The 19,506-nt window shown below is 43.2% G+C and overlaps 2 protein-coding genes across 10 annotated transcripts in view; one reads left to right on the forward strand and one right to left on the reverse strand.

The window, feature by feature from the left end:
* On the reverse strand, positions 1–12,274 carry LYRM1 (LYR motif containing 1). Of its 5 annotated transcripts, XR_013922858.1 has the most exons (6): positions 12,146–12,272; positions 10,085–10,207; positions 4,590–4,748; positions 3,511–3,603; positions 1,639–1,913; positions 737–811 (listed from the first exon to the last, which is right to left on the reverse strand). XR_013922858.1 is itself a non-coding variant. In XM_080353676.1 (5 exons), exons 2-5 carry the CDS (start codon positions 10,091–10,093, stop codon positions 743–745), a joined length of 330 nt encoding a protein of 109 aa, XP_080209802.1. In that variant the 5' UTR covers positions 10,094–10,207; positions 12,146–12,267; the 3' UTR covers positions 1–742. The 5 variants fall into 5 exon arrangements, 4 of the variants coding, with proteins under 4 accessions (XP_080209802.1, XP_080209803.1, XP_080209800.1 ...); XM_080353676.1 differs by lacking the exon at positions 1,639–1,913 and having other exon boundaries at positions 1–811; positions 12,146–12,267; XM_080353677.1 differs by lacking the exon at positions 737–811 and having other exon boundaries at positions 846–1,932; positions 12,146–12,267.
* The window catches only part of DCUN1D3 (defective in cullin neddylation 1 domain containing 3), a 20,143-nt gene continuing 12,885 nt past the window's right edge, over positions 12,249–19,506 (forward strand). For 3 of the 5 annotated variants that reach the window (XR_013922857.1, XM_080353669.1, XM_080353672.1), the window contains exon 1: positions 12,249–12,386. The gene's annotated coding sequence lies outside the window, so the exon portion shown is untranslated. Of the gene's footprint in view, positions 12,387–15,706; positions 15,768–19,506 lie in introns of those variants that run through there. The other 2 variants (XM_080353671.1, XM_080353670.1) reach the window with 2 other exon arrangements.

Genomic DNA, 19,506 nt, shown 5'->3' on the forward strand with positions numbered 1-19,506 from the left:
ATGAGGAATTAAGCAGTGTGTATAATCACGTTATTTCTTACTGTCTTTGTTCCGTCCCCCTTTTCCTAGTCTAAAGGAGGTTTTTGTTGGTTTGGGCTTTTTTTTTTGTCTTCCTGGCAGCAGTAAATTTGTAAAGTTCCCACTGACAGGGAGAACAATGGCATTTTACATGTTCCTTCCCACGTGAGGCATTCCCAGGAAATCATTATATGGAAATAGATACCTTTGTGGACTGGAGCATAAAGGGTAGTGAGAAATTGGGCTAGCTAGTACCTGTCATGCTGACTCGCTCTTCTCATTGTTTCCTTGTACCTTCTCATCCGCTTGTATTTTTTTCACTCTCACAAGTACATTCCTGGGGGAGGAACTGCCATTCTGTTCTTCACAAGACCAGTTTTAACTTATTTTTAAGGTAGAGAAGAATATTTCTTTACCATTGTCTATTAGGGCTTGGAGAGTTTAGGATGAGTTGGAGGGGTGTTTTTCCCACTTCAATAGGAAACAAGATACACTACATTTGTCAAATTTGCCCTTTTTTTGCCACCACTAACTTCTGGCTGGAATAGGTCGCTGCTTCGAGCCTCTATCCTCAAAGCAGCTGTGGGCTGTGCTTGTGTAGTCTCCCAGTACAGCGTGGCTCTTGTCCACAGCTTGCTCCCATGGCACTCCTAGCCTGAAGGACACAAGGCTCCACCAGCTTTAGTGAAGAGAACTTGTAAAAAGCTTGGTAAACCCAGAGGACTCAAAAGACGCCAAACTGGTGGCCAGTGAGGGAGAAATTAATTTCATTTTGGTTCCATTCATGAGGCACCTGCAAAACAGAAATACCACTCAAACATAAGAGACTGCAGAGATAGTTGTAGATCCTTTCTTTTAGTAAAACTGGGGTTCTGTCCATGATGTAAGAATTAAAACCTGACGCTAAAATAGTTGAGACAGTGTGTTGATTCTGTTGAAGAGCTAACCATGTAAAAATGCACAGTGAAGACGCCAAAGCATCTTAAGCTTGCTCCCACAGTGATACCCTGCAGGCAGAGTTTTCAGTCAGTCCATGCATGGGAACCTGAGGAACCCAACACTGGAATGTTTTATTCTGAGTTGTGTAATGGCATTCCAAACTTTGCGTTTCACATCCACACCCTCTCCAAAGGAAGCGGGAAAAAAGCTGACATAGAGGCTCTAGGCCACTCCTCTGTAGTTTGCAAAAAGGAAAAAGGAGGAGTGGTGGGATTTCTGCTGTATTGTTGCTACTGTCCTTTTAGAAACAATACTTCACCATAAGGACACTGTGAAAATGGAACGTTTCTCCAGGGACAACAGGCGAGGAAGGAGTGCAGCTGCATGAGGCAGTCGCTGTATTCCCACTTGCATTCAAAGCTCTGGAGGCACTGTGGCTGTGTGGTTCTCCTGGGCTTTCTTGGTTGTTGCTGGCCCTTACACAAGGCACTGACTTAAATCGCAATTGAGCATGTATAATCCTCAAACCACCATAGAACCCTGCTATAGATTATCAGAGTTTGAAAACCTGCTGCAATTTGTCTTGATGTCAAAGTAATCTTCATATCACACCTCACTCCTTGAAAAGTGTTACTTTTATTGATGAGCCAGTGGTTGAAATGTAATAAATACGCGACCAACCTTATCCGTCGTAAGCTATGTATCAATTAGCTTTGTGGCCTCAGGAAATGTGTGAAAAGTGACCAAAATGGCTTCATTCACAGCTGTGCACACAAATCACCTGGTTTACAGTCCACATTTTAAATGATGTGATTACACATCACAGCTTAAATGGTGAGTTATGAAACTTCATCATGGGATTTCAGGTATATTGGCTTAGAAATCTTCCTTAACTTTTCCTGGTGTCGCAACGTACGGCCTTGCTTATGGGCAAGACCCATAGGAGGCAGATGGATCTGGAAAAGAAAATCCCACCTGTTAGGTGCCAATTGAGAAGCTACAAGAAGACATATAGACAGACTAGGTTTCACTGACTTTAAATAATTTCTGCACACTTTGGATGGAGCAACTGTAGTGTCTCAAACCATGTTATTAGATTTCTAGGAGGAGCACTTTCTGAGAAGTGATTAGTGGTGTAACTTTCATGCCCTAAATGTTGTCTTTATTAAAATCCTGTATATTTTAGGCTTTAGCAACCTTGTTTTGTAGCTTGATGTCAGACTGTAATAATAAAATACTTGTTGAAATAGGACTGCTGAAACTGTTCCAGAACAGTAAGACATAGAAAACCCTAAAAATTCCTGAGGACATGTCTGAAAGCAACATGTACTTTACTCATACCTAGCTAACGAGTCACAAAATAACCCCAAACTGTATGCATTGAAAGACTGCCGCCTTATTGTCATGATCATATGTGCCATATTAAAATGCACAATCGATGTCACTGACTCCACAAGCAGAAGGAGCAATAGGTGACAGGCTCTTCCTTTGATTGACAAAGTCTTTATATTTCATAAAACCATTAGTGGGAGTCATGCAGCTGTATCACCCCCTAAGTGACTGAAAAATGTAGGTGTTAGCAGTCAGATGTTATTGTTGCTGAGGCTGTCATTCTCTAAGATAACTGTTTAAGTGCAAATAGTAGTAAAAACACTGGCTAAAGTAACGATAGAGTTTTCTGGAATCTGAAAAATAATGATCATCCAGTTTGTGTGACAGAGCTGATCTAGGACTGATCCCCTGGAATTTTGAGGCCACTGCAGAGCACACATTTGAAGCCCATTTCTAGGAGCACTGCTATATGTGAAACAGATGCTAACAGTGACTATGGTTCCTGTATCAAGGCATCTTCTACTGCCTTGATACAGGAACCATAGATGTGAAAATGTAAACTAGTCAACAGGAGCAGAGAGGAAGTCTTCATGGGAGGCAGTGTAAAGTATAATATTACTGACAGAAGTGACTGGACAGTGAGGAAACTGTATTGACTGGTGCAATAGAAGACATTGCTGCAACTTTCAGCATTTTGGTAATCTTTGGCATGTTTTTCTCTAGGAACAGGGGAAAAGAAGCAGCAGCTTGGGCAGGTGTTTTTTAAGACCTGATTTATGAGCAGGAGAACAGTTACCAGTAGTGTAGGCTATGAAAATTATTGTATTTATGGCAGATGTACTTAAATATTTTTGTTCTCTCATTCTCTTTTATTATCCGGAATGATTTACAGAGCTGATTCCATTCCTCTCCTTTACGTAGTATGATTCATTGGTGGGTCAAGACAGCCGAAGTATTCACAGGCCTTGGGAGTTTAGCTCATGAAACTCCATTTAGGCCTTGGCTCCTCATTTTGAGAAGAAATTAGCCAATTTACAGTGAAATGAGATGGGGAACACTTCAGTATATATTTGGCTTACTTGGCTCTGTTTTAACATAGCATTTAAATACCGGCTTATCAAAAAATGCAGTGTGGTGACAGTGATCTGAACTTATGGTTTTGTTGCCCAGTGAGAGCTAAGTGGGTACAGCTGAAGAATTTGTGACTAGATTTATACTCACAGGTCTTGGGTAGGGAATGTTATAGTGAAGTCCAATTTCTATTCTTGCCTCACATTCTTCTATACACTGCTTAATCAACTTTGGATCCGTTACCTAAGATCATACAAACATTTTGTGCAAGTACAGCAATTAGCAATTGGAAGCTCAAGCGTAAATGATGCCCAGCCACATGACTTTCTTTAGCTTTTTTTGGCAATCCCAAGGATACAAGTATTGTATTTTTCATATCCATAAAAGGTAACATTAGTGTTTGCCTTGATTCAACAGTTCTGGGCTTGACGGCACTGGATATTAAGGCCCAGAAGCTGTCACGACTGAGGCTACAGAAGGAGGTTTTTACCCAAACATGGCATTTTCTTTGTATAAAGACAATACACATGTAAACTACTAATACATCCATGCAAAAGAAAACCACACTTGCCCATTCATCACTCCGCAAGGTAGCTAGAGGAGAAAGGGAAGAGACTTCTTGATCTACATTCTGTTATCACCCTATCCAGAAACTCCCTTTGAAGTCAGAAATGTGGTGTAAATTGTGACTTAAATTCATTTTTTGATTTTGCATTACCTCAGTTTAGTTCCAGACCAAAATGGGATATAAATAAGTATCTTGAATTACAATAAGGCCCTTTGATGTCCATGGAGTATGTATCACCTCTTTCAAAATGGGTGTGAAATGTCTTCCTTAAGAAAAAAATTAAAGTCCTTCTTTTCAAAAGAAGTGCCAATAATTGTTGCTTTGAAAAGAAAATAAAAAAGAAGTACAAGAAGCTACTGAGTTCTTTGCCATTGCATGTGTAATGATACGCTTAGCTAGCTTTCTAAAAGATAAAAACCTGCTTCAATTACATAGACAGTATCTTTAGAATTTAATTTTTGTCTTGGCATTTTTTTAGTTTTCTTATTCGTATTTCAGCAGTGAAATTTAAACTATAACCTAAATGCACCAGCATTTAAGGCGCATGAAATTTTGGGAACTCGACTTTTATATTAATATCTTAGCATCCGACCACTGAGGCACTGCAAAGAGTGAGAAGAGAATCATTCAGAAATTTGAAACTGTAAGGACACCCACTTACATTTTTGTTCTTTCGGAATAACATTTTGGCTTCATTTTTAATGTATTCTTTCTCTTTAATAGTTTCTTCTATCTGTCCTGATGCCGATTGCCATTTTTTGGCTATTCGGAATATCTTGCGGTAAAGACCAAGAACTTCTTGTCGAGTAACTGGTGTCATCTAAAAAAATAACATAAAACACGAACATTTGAGTTGCTAAAAGGCCAGCAAGCAGTAAAGCTTTTCAGACAATTGAATGAGTTTAAAAATCTTTCCACCATCTAAAGATATGCTGAGCTATATGAAAAGAACTAAAATAGCTGTAACCAGTAATTAGCTGTTGAAAGCTGAAGACCCAGTCCAGCAAAATATTTAAACCGACACCTAAGTCTGTCTCCATTCAAACTTGCTCCAAGTTAAGCCCTTGCTTTAGTGCTTTGCTGGATCACAAGCCTGGCAGAAGAATGCCCAGGTTGCGTTTCACTGCGGTTTTGCAACAGACATTGGGCAAGTCACCGAAACTCCAAGCATCCCCCTTCCTGTGAGATTCTCATACCAGTACTGACCCTATCTCTGCAAAGCATCTTGAAATCTGTGAACAAAATATGTGATAAAACCACCACTATACTGCTGAAAACCAGTATAGGTTTCAGAAGCCAAACAGCTTATTTGTGGTAGCACGACAGTAGGTAGTCATGATTCAGCTGGAGTTTGATGTGATGGAAAGGTGATGAAAGCTATTTTACCTGAGCACTTCAGGAGACGCGGAGTAACTTTAGGATTAGGAAAGTCTTGATTTTAAGAGGGCCGTGTGCCTGCTGAGCCCACTGAATCCACCCCCAAGGTGTGACAAGAATCTTTGTCAGAAATCAAGAATGAATTCCTATTCTTACTGTATGTAAATAAGTATTTTATCATGTAAGTGGTGCCATTATTTCATCCCAGACCACAGCTGTCCCTGAGACAAATCCACTGCTGGAATAACAGCACTTCTGACATGGATTAGGTGACTTTAGGGACACCGCAAGTGTCAAAGGTACCTTATTGTCCAAAAGGAAGATGCAGCAGCACTGCACAGTTAAACATATGGATGGAATGAGGAACAAGTGTCAGGGACAGCACATTATCTGACTGAGGATCCATTTGCCAACCTGGAGCTCTGGTTACTGTGGCTGAACATACCCTGAAATCAGAGCCATGCGCTGGGAATAGCTCCTCTGAGGATGGTTTGGAGCAGGGGAATTCGGACAGCTGGAAATGCCCTTTGAGGGGAGCACCCTCTGCCCCGGCGATAGAGGAAAAGCTGCTTCCTCTAATTCAGGCACCCAAACTCGTGTGGAAAGTTTGGCGACGTGGCTGTCACTCAGCTCCTTGCAGTCTGTGGCAATTCCTCTTATTGTTGGTAGTAGATGACGGTTTTGAACCAAAGTTTTCTCAAGCCATACACTTCTCCAGTGGCTGCCTCTGCCACAGCAGCTGAACCCGCACTGACAGTTCAGTACGGTCCTCTGTGGCCTCAGACACTCACACCATGTTCTCCTCACCAAAGCCGAATTACAGATGCTAACCTGAAGCCAGGATTTGGCCCGTTTTCCTCAAAAAATCCCAAACTATTAAGTCCTGGCCTTTTTTGTCTTAACTACTGCTATGATCTAAAGGCTTTTTGTTGTTTAATGTACTCTGTTAGGGACTTGAAGTACAGACATAATACTGGTTTTCTCTGATTCTTAAGAGAGAACATTTTAATTTTGCTATTTGTATTTTAAAATGTTTAACCGATAATATGTTTTTCCCCCAGATATAAGAATTATTCTTCCTACCCAGAAAACAAGTATTCCTAGTAAATGTTTATGGTATTTCTAGGAAACAAATAGCCACAATAAAATAGCTAGGCAGTCCCAGCTCCTCAAACACTTTGGAATAAATGCTTCATTTTATCCACTCTACAGCTCCATTTCAGGCAATAAAATTAGTCATACACAAAGCTACGTATGTACGTGTATCTGAAAAATCACTGCTTCCTGCTTTCAAGTGCATATTTTGTACAGAAAATAAACAGTTCAATTTCAAGGGCTGACCCAGCATAAGCTGAGTCCCAAATCACATCCTCCTGGCCTCACCCCTCTGCTTCTATTTGAAGGTGTCACCTCTGGGGTAGCTGGTAAAACTCTTTGTTCCCTGCTGACAGCTAACAGAAGGTAGTACTGCACTAGAAACTTTCAGCTTAGGTTTCAATGGAATCCATTTAAAAAAAAAAAGGAGGAATAAGGGGAAAAATGTTTAAAATACAGGTTTAAATTTTGGTCTACGCATCAGACAATTTCCAAGGCCACAACTTGGGACAGTGTGTGCCCTTTGCTCAGAGCTGTAATCACACCTTTTGCTTTTGGATTTTAAACATATCAAGAATGTGTTTATGAAGATTTTGCTTAAAAGTTTAAAACCAACAATTTTTTCCCCCGCTGGTTGTTTCCACTCCCCCACCTGGAGCTTATTTTTTCTTTTTTTAATAAGTGTTGGAATTGATAGAAAACCGTGTAGCACCTCATCTAGGCATGGGCTGCATTGAATTATTGCTCTCCTTCCCACATATGCTAGATGATGTAAAGGGCATTAAGCAGCTTTTCATATATACTCAGCAACCAGCGGCTCACTTAGTCAACAATTTCTAACATTACAGACCTGCTCATAAACCATTTCTGCAAAGACACATAATGAAAGTGTGAGGAGCCCTTCACAGACAGAGGACCCCCCTCTATCATGGGAAAGGATGACACAAATTGGCCAAACCTCAAAGCCTGGGTCAGACTCTGGTCTGAGTGGGAGTGTAAACCAGAGCAAAATTACTTCCAACTTAAAATGTAAATGAGATTGGATTTTTTTTTTCCTTTGGTATAAACAGAGCCCACACTGACAGAAATGTAAGTGACTGTACAAGTCATGTATCAGGAGTAATTTTGTCAAGTGACACTGCTTGTATTAGTTTTGTGGGTGTGCAAAATGATTCTGAGTGGGACAGAAAGGAAGATAAGGGAGGCTTTCATGTCCTTGTGGTTACTCATCTTGCAACTTACATCTCTGGCATTTAAATCATAATTATATTTCACATCTCTGGAATGCTAAGTGGATGTTACACCACTTTCCCACTAACACTCATCTTGTGGTAGTCACACCCATTTAACTTCTACCACCCTTCATTTCCTTGCAGAATGCAGCCCACAGAGGTTAACCACAGGCGTTTTTGTCAGAAAGTACAGGGCTGTTGTATTAGCTGAGCAAATTTCAGGTGTTTACGGCAACAAACCAAACCAGGAGAGGTCAAAGGTAGGTCTGTTCGCACAAAGGTATGGATGGGACAAGCGGCAGGCTGCAGGCTGGTTTCGAGCTGATTGTTAGAATTGAGCCTTTGGAGGGAAGCCAAGCGTTGCTTTCCAAATCCGCATTTGCTGGATGCGGCGGCAGAGTCCTGACAATGCAGGGTTGTATCGGTCTTTTGATCTACATGCAAACCCCTGTTATCAACATGCAGATCAAGCTCACAAAATATCCCATTGTATCCAAACTTGCAAAGGAGGCTTGAGCAGTTAATGAGTGACTGCATGATGAAGACTCAAACTTTTTTCACTGTTAATTAAAATAATCATTTCGGCTATAAAAATGTAATGACAAGTTTTTCTTTCAGGAAACAAAAACGCATTCCTTTAGATTTTTAGGCGGTTGACACGGAAGTTCAATAATCTGAATAATCAGTGAAACACCAGTCTTCTTATGCTATTTGCAGATTTGTTTAGAATTTAAATTAGAAGTTTATATAAAAATAAGGAAAGGAATCTGTCATCTGCACTGTAAAATGACCCCAGTAGTGTACTGTCAAAGCAAAGCTAGGACAGAAGGCAAGCTGCACCGAGACTCACTACTTATATACAAGCAGCTAAATCACAGCTGCTTCCCAGCAAGGGATGCTTGGCTAACAAAGCGTGTCCAACACTCTCCTTCCATCTGCACGGCTCCTTTGCTGAAGTTGTAAGTCTATTTTATTTCATCCTTTCTTTTCAAGTCAAGCATTAGCTACTCACTTTAAACATAAAATCTGCCAGCAGCGAGTACATAGAGGATTTTAGGAAACAAAGGGTAAAAGTAAGAGCCCATGGGGGAACAAAACCAGGATATTTTAAAACAATAGATCTCTTCTTTTACATCCCAGCTAACTAGGGCACGCATTAGTAGCATACACTTAGTGCTGATGCTGAAACCGTATTTGCTCAAGGGAGGAGATGGCGGGGAACAGACTCTGCGTGAAATAATTTGAAAAAAGCGGCTTTGAACTTCTCAGATGTAAAATGTTTTATTTAGGAGCAGCACAACTTCTAGTTGACAGCTGACTTGCTACTGGCAAAGAGTCCTAAAGACACAGTGACAAACTGCTGGGCTGATTGCCTTCTGAATCAAGCTATGAGCACATTTCTGTTACGGAAATAAATGACATAATTCAAAAGCATAGTGCATCCATGTTACAGTATGGAACACCATCAGCTACAGCCTGTGTGACAAGCTTTATCTTATATTTTCAAATGCACTCTTTAGCTAACTTTTATTTAAAGAGATGCAAAAAACTGCGCATATCTGGCCACTAAATTACCACTCAGCAAAAGAGTGACCTGCAGTCTCTCTCCTGCTGCCAATGCAACAGATAATCAATCATTCCTTTCACAGCAATCCACAGCAAGTAGGGGTCAGTAATCCATATTCATCTTCTGTGCGAGTCTGCCAAAATGAGTCTGCGCTGCTTAAGGCAGCAGTGAATTTGGTCTATCGTTTCCTTGAGGGACAACAACTGAAACAATGAGTTCCTGTGGCACAGGGAGATGAGAAGGGGTCACAGATTCCTGTGACAGCCGAGCAGGTCACATGCCTTCCAGCGACACTACATTTCAAAATCCAGTTTCCACAAAAAGTCATTTTATCTTCTTTTACTCAAATAATGACTTAGTGGCCTGTGACAAGCAGTACCCTGCAAACGCCGACCACATGTGGCTGCAGTATGTACCTAGCAAAGTGAAAACTCCATTTGATTTTCATTCTTGATTGAACATTCGTAGCTTGCTTTTTTAAGACTTCAGCCAAAACCAATTCATAGCACAGCTTCAATCACAGCTAAAATATTCCATCTGCACGTGGTGAAAACAAACTAAAGTGAAGGATCATATTCTTCCATGATGGTGTTACATCCTCGTGTCTACCAGTGACACTAGCCTGGAAATTTCAAGACTTTTTCATCAAGGATTAATTTGACTCCAAGCATTTCTCTCTGTTTCCATCTACAAGCTGCAATCGTAAATCTCTTGCAAGAGAACCAAGTTACTGAACCAAGTTATTGAATAACGGTATCTGAAAACAAGCCGACTTTCACATGGTTTTAGATTTGGTCATGCCAGTGCCTTTCTGCTGGCAAATTGAAATGATCTGAAACACCGATCGACACCTCTGAAGCAGCCTCTCTGAGTCTTTGTACTTACGCTGTTCATCAGCTGGGATGAGCACTCTGCCACTCTATCCGTGCCTCGGATTTCTGACTGAACTTGGATCGCTTTTAAGATTTCTCTTACACATGGAGCGGTCTTTTGATCAGAAAAAGGAAACTGCATGCAAAGATAATATAAATAGTAAAAGCAAGGACTTAGATTTTATTACTGGTTTTCCTACGTAATTTCAAATAAGTGAAATTGCAGAGAATTAGTATTCGACATTTTCTTCAGTTGAATAGATGAAAATGGAAACCCTTAACTAGTGCCTTCTGATCACAGAGCTTTCATTTCCTTAGTCTGAGGTGGTCGAGGCATTATCTGGTTTTAGCAGGACATACAGACTCTTGCTCTGGGAGTGTCTCCTGTGCCACAGCAGCCTCAGGAAGCACAGAAATGCTGACTTAGGGAGGTGGAAAGGAAACAAAAAAATGGCTTTACGTATTTCTTAGCCTTCTCCTGAAGAGCACACAGTGTCCATGTAAACTCTAAAGCAACACGAACTTGTGTCTAGTCTTGCGCAACCCTGTTGCTCATGCTTTCATACATTTAGAACCATTTTCTCCTCCTATGTGTTTAGTTCTTTATTAGTCACAAGCAGAAAGAGAGGTTTTAATGCAGTGCAACAAATTTAGCAGGGAAAATGAAGTCTCAGCTATCCTTGGATGGCCTTACTTATATAATATAGGATACAGAAATACAACAACATGGACATAAACCCCAGTATGGATTTATGCACCTTACTCATACCTTGGCTTTGGACCAAATGCAACTGTATGCATGAATAGAACTATTTCCCAGCATTGAAACTGCTCCCAAAGTGGAGAACGGGTATAAATATTAATGCTAGCACAGAAACAATCCTCCCTGCCCCCTTTCTTACTGCATTCTGTGGGTCATTTAATAATCATGAACCCTCTGTTTCCGTTTTCAGTCCCAGGACATTGATAGATACGGTTTTTAGTCACTATTGCACAACTGTAGCAGGGCATATATTGAAAAAATATTTGGTTTTTGGAAAACAAGTGTGTGAATCCCATTTGAATTTGGGATTTTTGCCAACAAAGCCTTACACGATATTTGCACTGGACTCTCCTGAATGGCGACTGGATCGGCCCCTGGGGCTCCAGCCCCACAGACAGCGCTGGGCACAGGAACGTGGAGCCGAGGGAAGAGCCTGAGTGTGCCCCCGGTGTCTGTGGGGAGGGGACCCCAGGCCTGGCAGTGATGGATGGGACGGCAGCCCTGACAGGAGCCCCAGAGCAGCAGCAGCTGCAGGCCCAGGCGGGAGGTTCAGGACTCCCTGACCATCCGACGCCACCATTAATGCAGAATTTTTCAGACCTAATTCACTTAAGGAACCTTCTTCTAAATTAGGCATCCTGTTACTAAAAGGCAAATAATAGTTCTTCCTGTTTTACACCATTCTGTCAGTATTCTTATTCACCTTACACAAACACAACTAACAGCAGGACAAACAACTCTTTATATCTTTATACATCGGATCTTGGAACGAAGGGGAATTTCAGAAGCCTTTAATGCTGTTGGATATTTTAAAATCGATTTGGCTTTTATGAAATCGACCTGCTCCTGTGGTTTTGAGGAAGAAAACTCTTTTGATTGTACAGTGTGATTAGCACAGTTACACACAGGACCCTCACGCAGCACCAGGGAGCTGGGCCAGCTGCAGCCAGGGGCTGGCTGGGCAGCACAGCTGCTCCTCGCCCTGGGGGTCAGGGCTGCCCGGCAAAGGCCATGGCCACACGGCACATGGCGGGCAGTGGCACTGTGGCCGACAGCTGGTGGCTGCGGGGCTGGGCTGTCCCCAGCGTCCTGTGCCGCCCCGCCGCCATTGCCCGGAGCCGCCCGGCCGCTGGGGGGCGCTGCAAACGTGGGCGCCCTTCTGCCCCCTAGTGGCCGAGACGGTACTGCCCCCGCAGCCGGGCGGAACCAAGGCGTGAATCGGAGGGGGTTGGCCTAATGCGCAAACTTCCAGCCTCTCCCTTCTGTCTTCCCCGTGTGCCGGCTTGCCCGCCCTCCACCCCCCTCCTTTACCTTCGGGAAGAAACGCGCTGAAGAGCCACTCCCCGCCTTCGCGCGGCGGTTCCGCCCCGCTGCACCCCGTCCCCCCGCCTCAGTGGGCGCAGGAGGTGGCGGCCCGTTGCCCTCTCGCGCCCTCACCGTGCGTGCGGCGTCGCGCACGTCGGTGTACGTCAGGGCGCGGCGCCGCAGCCAGCTGACTGCTCACCCCCGGAAGTGATGCAGGAGGGGGAGCAGCCTCGCAGGAGCCGCGGAGGTGAGTGAATTGGACCGTGTCTCTTCCCGTCCGCGCCGGGCTGCGGGCGGGGGACGGCGGCGGGAGCGGCTCGGGGCTCGGCCGGGGCGGCGGCGCGGGCTGCGGGGCTCGGCCAGTGGGCTCGGCGGTGGCGGAGGCCGCCGCTCTGCCCCTCAGCCACGCCAGGGCCGGTTGGGCGCTGGGGGCCCCGCGCCGCCGCCGTTGCCCCCTCACGGTGTGGGCTCGAGGAGCCGTTTTCCGCGCGGCCCCTGGGGCTGGAACCGCCGGGACGGCCCGTCGGTCCCGACGTGCCCGGCTGGGAGCTGCAGCCTCCCCCTCTGCCGCGGGGCGGTCCCGGCCGGGGCTGCTCGGCCGGTGTGTGCCGGGTCTCGCCCCCCGCAGGCCGGTCCGGCCGCTCGGCCCCGCCCGCCCGGCGCCCCCCGGTGCCCCCGCAACGGCGCTGCCTCCTCTGGGGTGATTTTCCTTGTTTTTCCATCTTGGCGTGTGCCATCTGCAGGGTCCTAACACGTTCCTCGCCAAAGCAGCTCTGTGTGAGCAGCCCCGCATCCCCCGGGCCGGGAGAGCAGCCGCCTCCTGCCCGGCACGGACACGCGTGGCACCAGGAGTTCAGGGGAGAGACCGCGATAAAACGTAGAGCGACTTATTTCCAAAATAGTTATTGTAATCTGAACATGCCACCTTTGCACAGCCGCTTCTTTCTTTAGGCTGTGCTCCCCCTCCTGAGTGTATTTACCCTTCCTGGGAAGCTGCCGTCACTCTTGTACTAATAAGCCACTCATAACAACTTAAATTGTAAGTCGCGTTGTCGGTGTTTCACTCAGATAGGGGTTGAAAGAATATGCCTTTCCTGTTAGAGCTGTGATTGCTGGAAAGAATCATTGATTATCTTTTAAATAGTTAACACTGCTGATACGCTGTCCTTCAAAATGTTACATTGATAACAGTCTGATGCCAAGTATCGGAATACAGCATTGATCTGCAGCTGGTAACTTTTTAAAAAATGGTAATGTCTGTCGCATAATTTAAAGGGGTAATAGGTTAACTGCCCTGAAACAAGTGGTATAGCTGTACAATCAAAAAAACACAGAACTGCCTTACCTTGCTGAAAATTACAGACAGTCCGTGCTGGCAGTTGCAGTTGTGCTGCATGGTCTTTGGGAGAACAGCCGATCAAAAGACATCTTCTAAACACGTTATTATCTGTCAAAGAGCCTTTTTGTTAAACAGTTAATGTGTAACTACGGTATTAGTGTTTTATTTGGGCTAGTGATCAGAAAAGACAATGTCTGAGTACTGGTGTTTCTCAAGCACATCTGAAAGCTTATGATTGTTTCCCTGGTAAAAAATAATTCTCAGAAAAAGAAAGCTAGTCCTGTGTTTAAGATTGTGTGTGAAAGTAAAGAGATCTGACTTAATGTGCTTGTCAGTTCTGTAGTTTGTCTTTCAAATCTTCCCCACACAGGTGTGTGTTAGTAGTCTGTGGAAAACCTTCATGGCCCTTTACATGAAAGGCAGCACACAGTCTAACGCAAAGATTTTCTGCAAATCAGCAGAAACCAGAAGCTTGTGGTCTGTGTTGAGTTAGTTCAGATTTGCCAAGTACAACTGGCTTTACAAACTTACTGCAAATATTAGCTCTTGTAATGATTTCTAAAATGTTGATTATTTCCTAATAGCAAGTTATATGCATGCATTAATTACTCTAATCCTTTTTAAAAAAAATCACAAAACTATTAATGGGGGAACTTACAGCTTTGGTACTACTTGGTTGCTTGATGTGATGCTTTTGAAATTGCTTTAATCTTGAGACTGATAACCTGCAGTATGATCTGTAATCTGCTCCTGGATCTTTAAGGCTGAGTTAGGTGCCTTTTCTGCACAGTTTCTTGCTTTATTTTGGAGTTGAATGTTGTCAAGTTCACGGCAAATTCTGGCTGATTTGTGTCAGTAGTTCTTATAATTTGTTGATCTTGGAAATTCATTTATAATTACATCTTGCTTCCATTTAGCATGGATTGGATTAAGAAAAGGTGATCAGATGAACTGAAGGAGTGGCTTTGAGAGGATACTAAGACCAGCTCTTTTGGAAGCCCTTCACTGATGTTAATTACAGTAGTGTATATTGAGCAAGAGCAGCTGCCAGACAGTTTGACAGACTGGGACTTGTTCTGACCAGTTTGCGTGTGGATGAGGAAGAGGATTGCTTTGGTTCAGCTTAAGGAACAGGAAAAAAACCTCTGTGTTGTGTATATGTGTATTGGGGCAGGGGAATATAGAGCAGATGAAAAGGGAGTGGAAGAATGAGGGATAGACATGACTCTTGTAAACTTGTGTTTCATCATGACAGGCAGAAAACGATGTAAAGGTGGTTTGGATATAAAGAGATGCATGGTATGAGTACCCCAGTACTGTCAGAACTGTCCTGCACTACAGTACTCGGGTTTCTTTAATGGTGCTGGAGAAGTGTTGATAAATTTAATTAAGAGCCTTGCAGCACTATAAAATCCACCGTGGTGGGGTTTTGGCAGCTTGTAAGAACTCACAAAGTGCAGAAACAGTGTTATTATTCCATTAGGCACATGGGTCTGTAGTAGGGAATGTAACAGGAAAACGCTACTCTGACTAAGGAGACTGTAAAATAAAAGCATAGGGTGTTAGAAAAGCAGTCCTTTCTTTCATCCTCATTCTTAAAAATAAAGGAGGAGCTGAAGATCAGTAGACAGAATTCTTGGAGACTGAAAGAACAATCTGTAAACACTTGAGAGTCTTGGTAGTCACAAGAAGAGGGAACCCCCTTAACAGCCTTCATCAGAATTCCCTGACTGGGCTCCTTCTCTCCGCTGCTTCTCCCTAGGGGTCTGCATCTTATCTCCCTGGCTTCCTTTCCTTTATTTGCCTCTGACTAATGCGCTTTGTCTTCTGGTTACTGGAAATCTAATAATTTTTCTTGTCTCTTCCCCCTTCCTCCTTTTAAAAATACTAGATTAAATGGCTGTAGTGTTTTGCAGATTGTCTGCACTGGTGACATGGACTAATTGTATATTTTACTCCAAGTTATTCAGCAGTAATGACATAGTAACTTGACTCAAAACAATGGTAATTCTGTGGTAAATGTTCAGTGCAAATGTTGCCTTTTGGTAAAGAGCCACCTGCCATTTACCCCCTGTAAACATATGACACGAGTAAACTGACTGTGCTAGTTTTCTTGGTGTCTTCTACACAGTAAGTTGGCCGAAATGCGTCTTTTGAAATACTCAGCTGTCTCTCTCCCCTCTTTTGATTGACTCTGGTTTGAGTCAGGTAATTACAGATCTGAGTTGAAACCTTCCAGGGAGTGATCAGCAAAGCCAGGACTTGCAGACGTGCTCCCATCGTTCACTTGTACCTCGACTTCACCCTTTGCTGAGAAGGTTTGGTGGGGCTGTGGGTGAGCAAGTGTGAGAGCCCCAGGGGCGATGGGGTGGGCAAACCGAAGGGGAGCTCTGCTTTCCCTTGCAGGAATGCCAGGATTCTTTATGATGACATAAGGAAGTTCTTCCTGTCTTGTGTGGCTCTGGTGTGACAGTTTGGTGATCTGCTTCTGATCTTGGTGTGAACCAGAACAGAGCAAACAGGGGAAGAGAAAGTGAATCAAAGCTTCTTGCCTAGAAGATAATCTGAGGACTAACCCATTTAGACTTTTTATGTCTCCATTTATTCCGTGTCTCCTGAGAGGCAGATCTCCAGTCCAATGATCTGCATTTTGAAGGAGGCGGAAAATCTGGATTTTTGGTTATTTAATTGCAATGTTTTATTACTGGAAGAGTGATGGTTAGGTGACTACTTAGCTGTAAGTACTAAAGAACTCTTTCACAGAAATAGGGATACTGTAGAGAAATCAACAAAAGCATAGGTGGTGAGATAGGATTCCAGTGAAGAGAATGAGCTGGTATAATCTGTCTCAGAATAGTTATAAATGCTGTTCTGTCTGTGGCATCTGTTTTGTGAAAGACAAAACTTACTTAGCAAAATGTGAGAATGCTGTTACTGACCTCCTGTCACAGTTTGTTATTCCCAGAAAGTCAGACTGCCAAAGACAGTATGACAGTCACAGTTATTTGTTGTTTCACTTTTCCCATTCAGTGAACATGTTTTTTAAATCAAAAAGATTATGTGCTCCTGAAAAAAACAGCCTTATTTTTGCATCCACACAGCAGCAGAAAGTGACAGTTTTCAGTTTTTACTCTGAAATTTTGTAGTGTAACACAACTTTTCATTCTGCAGCTTTGAAGCATTTAATGCCATCAGTCTTATCTTTTTTCTTTTAAAATTAAAAGGGAAGGAGAAAAATCATCTTAATGCCTATGATTATGGGAGGTGTGTGTAGCTTAGTAAAAGACTCACAAACACAGATGTCCTAGAACTTGGCTTTGGTCGTATGCTGACTGTTCAATATTTTCATTACAAATGAGTCTGTACAGAAAGCCCCAGGTACTCTGGATCAGCACGTAAATGGGCAGTCTGGAAATGCCGAAGGTCTGACGTACACCAGCTTCAGACACGGTTACCTGTGCTTGGAGTTAGTGATTATGTCTCGTGAAGCACAGGATACCTATGCAGCTTCTGTCTCTTGTAAGACATGGGACGCCAAGTGAAATCAGGGATCTGTGAAGACTTATTAACAAAACGTGTGTGTTGGTTGAAGCTGCCACCAGATTTCTCAAGGAGAGCTGAGGGTCTTTGTTACAAGTGATGACCTAAGTTCAAGTACTCAAAGGAGCTGCTTTGAAGCCGTTGATATGGTTAACACGTAAATACTGCAGCATCCCTTGTACAGGGAGGAGTGTTGGTGTCATTCATTGTGACAGGCAAGTCAGGACTCAAATCAGGAGAGAGAAGTGAGTCTCTGCAGGTGGCTTTGTGTATTTGCTGTTTTAAAAGCTGCAGTCAGTTTAAAAATCCAAGCATATGTTCTTGAAGCACTTTCAGATGTCAGTCCCTTCACTTGGAACGATTCTTTGTGCATAACTTCAATATGATTCCAGTATTTACGTGGTCAGCTGGTAATGAAGTTCCTACACAACTACATGAAATGAGTGATTCTTTTGGCTGGCAGCCTGAAAACTCTGTTACACTTACCGAGATGGCTGGTGGGTCTTCTGTAAGTGCCTTGTGAGCGTTTGCTGCCAGGAGTGATCTTATGAGGTGGTCTGGCTCTTGTCTTGTCCCTTTGCTGCCCTGCCAGGCAGCTGTATGGTCACAGTTCTCACAGCTGCTTTGTGCTGGAGGTGGGACATCGGTAACAGAGCCGCTGGAAAGACTTCTTTTTGTGTAATTGATGTGTTTTCTTCGTTGTTGACAGCAGTAAGAAATATATTCACTTATTGCAATTAGTTTAAAGCGTACCTGGTTATTATTACAGGAATCACTTGAATTATATTCAGCTGAATGTGATGGATGAAGGTGGCTCAGTTGCCTCGAGGTGAAGTCTGCTAGCTGAACGCAGAGCAAAAGAAAATCTGTGCACATTTAGCTCACTTTAAAAGTAAATACTTTTTTCCATTGCAGAGTGGATTGTAGACTGAGGTGGTTTTTCAAAGTTATTTTGGTTTGGCTACAGGATAGTTGCAGTTTTCCGTAGATTAATTCAGGGAATGGGCTGGGGCACAGTAAGGTACATATTTGTCGCACAGCTACATTCAGATGAGTGGGATGTGTCTGTGTCAAGTATCTGAGGGTCGTGGTTTCTGTGGTCCCATAATTTGCATTTTGCTGTAGAGATGTGAACTGATTGTGTCTGAGCACAGAGTAGCTATTCCCCTGGCATGTGCTGCTTTAATTATTCATAATACATACCAAAGTGCTAAAGGTCTGTCGTGCTGGGCAGAAGTTACAGTGTACCCTGGAAAAATACTGGAGGATTATTCTTTTACAACCCTTTGCGTATGACAGGGCAAAAACCCACAAACCCTCATTAGATGATGGTTTGATTTGTTTCTAAGTAGTGGACCTTGAGAGTTGTATGGCCTTTGACAGGGAACTTGGGTTTTTGAAGGTGGTAGATTCAAACTCATCCAGGGTTTGAGTTATGTGTAGCAAAATAAACGAGTTTGTTCATGTCTAAGTATGTGTGAGATCAGGAATCGGATGGAATCTGGTTGCAGTTCTGGTTTTGGCTTTGCTGAAAACTGATGGCGTGATCTTGAACAGCCACATCATTTGGCTGTGCTGATTTTTCCCCTCTGCCTGGTGTCTTGCTCATGGCCTAAATAGGCTTCTCAAAACAAGTACTGCTGCCGAGTGAATTAGTTCATTAATTTATTTACATTACAGAAGCACCTGAAGGCACCCTGCTAAGATTATGTGCTATTTAGCTAACTGGACTTGGGTTTGCTCTGTGAAAATACGATAATCGTAACAAATCATTCCACCCACCTAATAACGTAGAATGAAACACATAATAGGAAAGGATTTAAAACCTTTTAATGGGGCCAAGTGGAAAAACATTGAGAAGTAATTGGTAAGAAAAGTATTGTGTGGTTAAAGTGTGAAAGAAAGGGTGGGATTCAAGGATGCATGTGTGTCTGCTGAAAAAGCTGCTTGAGGAGTGTGTCTTGCATGAGAAAAAGTAAGGTGCCCTTAGTCTCTTTTTCCCTATTTTTCGCATTATTATTCATTTTTTCTTAAGCTAACCTAGTATAGTTAGCAGCACACAGTGAAGTACAGCCGCAGTTGTTTGTTAAGGGATTTTTGCCTCCTTCCTGGCGACTGTGGTGCTTCTTTTAGGAAGAGGTTTAGTGATAGCTCTGGTTCTTGGCACTGAGAGCTGGCCCAGGATTATGGGCTGTAGATATGATGAAGCCATTTCTGATTGTATTGTTACTTGGATTTTTTTTTTAAGATATTTTTGTACCTGCCTCTCTCTTCCCTTCCAAACTAATTAAGCCTTTCCAGTATGGTGTTTCTCAGAGAAGTCCATATCTCATTTGAGAAAATATTCAGGCTTTCACCACATGCGTCGTCTGGCTTGGTTTTTCTATTGACTGCTGTTCAGCCTTCTGCCAAGGGGCAGCCGAAACTCTGCAGGGTCCCTTTTCATGCATCTATATAACTGGTTTCTACTCTGATACCAGTGTGTTCG

The sequence above is a fragment of the Nesoenas mayeri genome, assembly GCF_963082525.1.
Source record: "Nesoenas mayeri genome assembly, chromosome: 15".
Lineage (NCBI taxonomy): Eukaryota > Metazoa > Chordata > Aves > Columbiformes > Columbidae > Nesoenas > Nesoenas mayeri.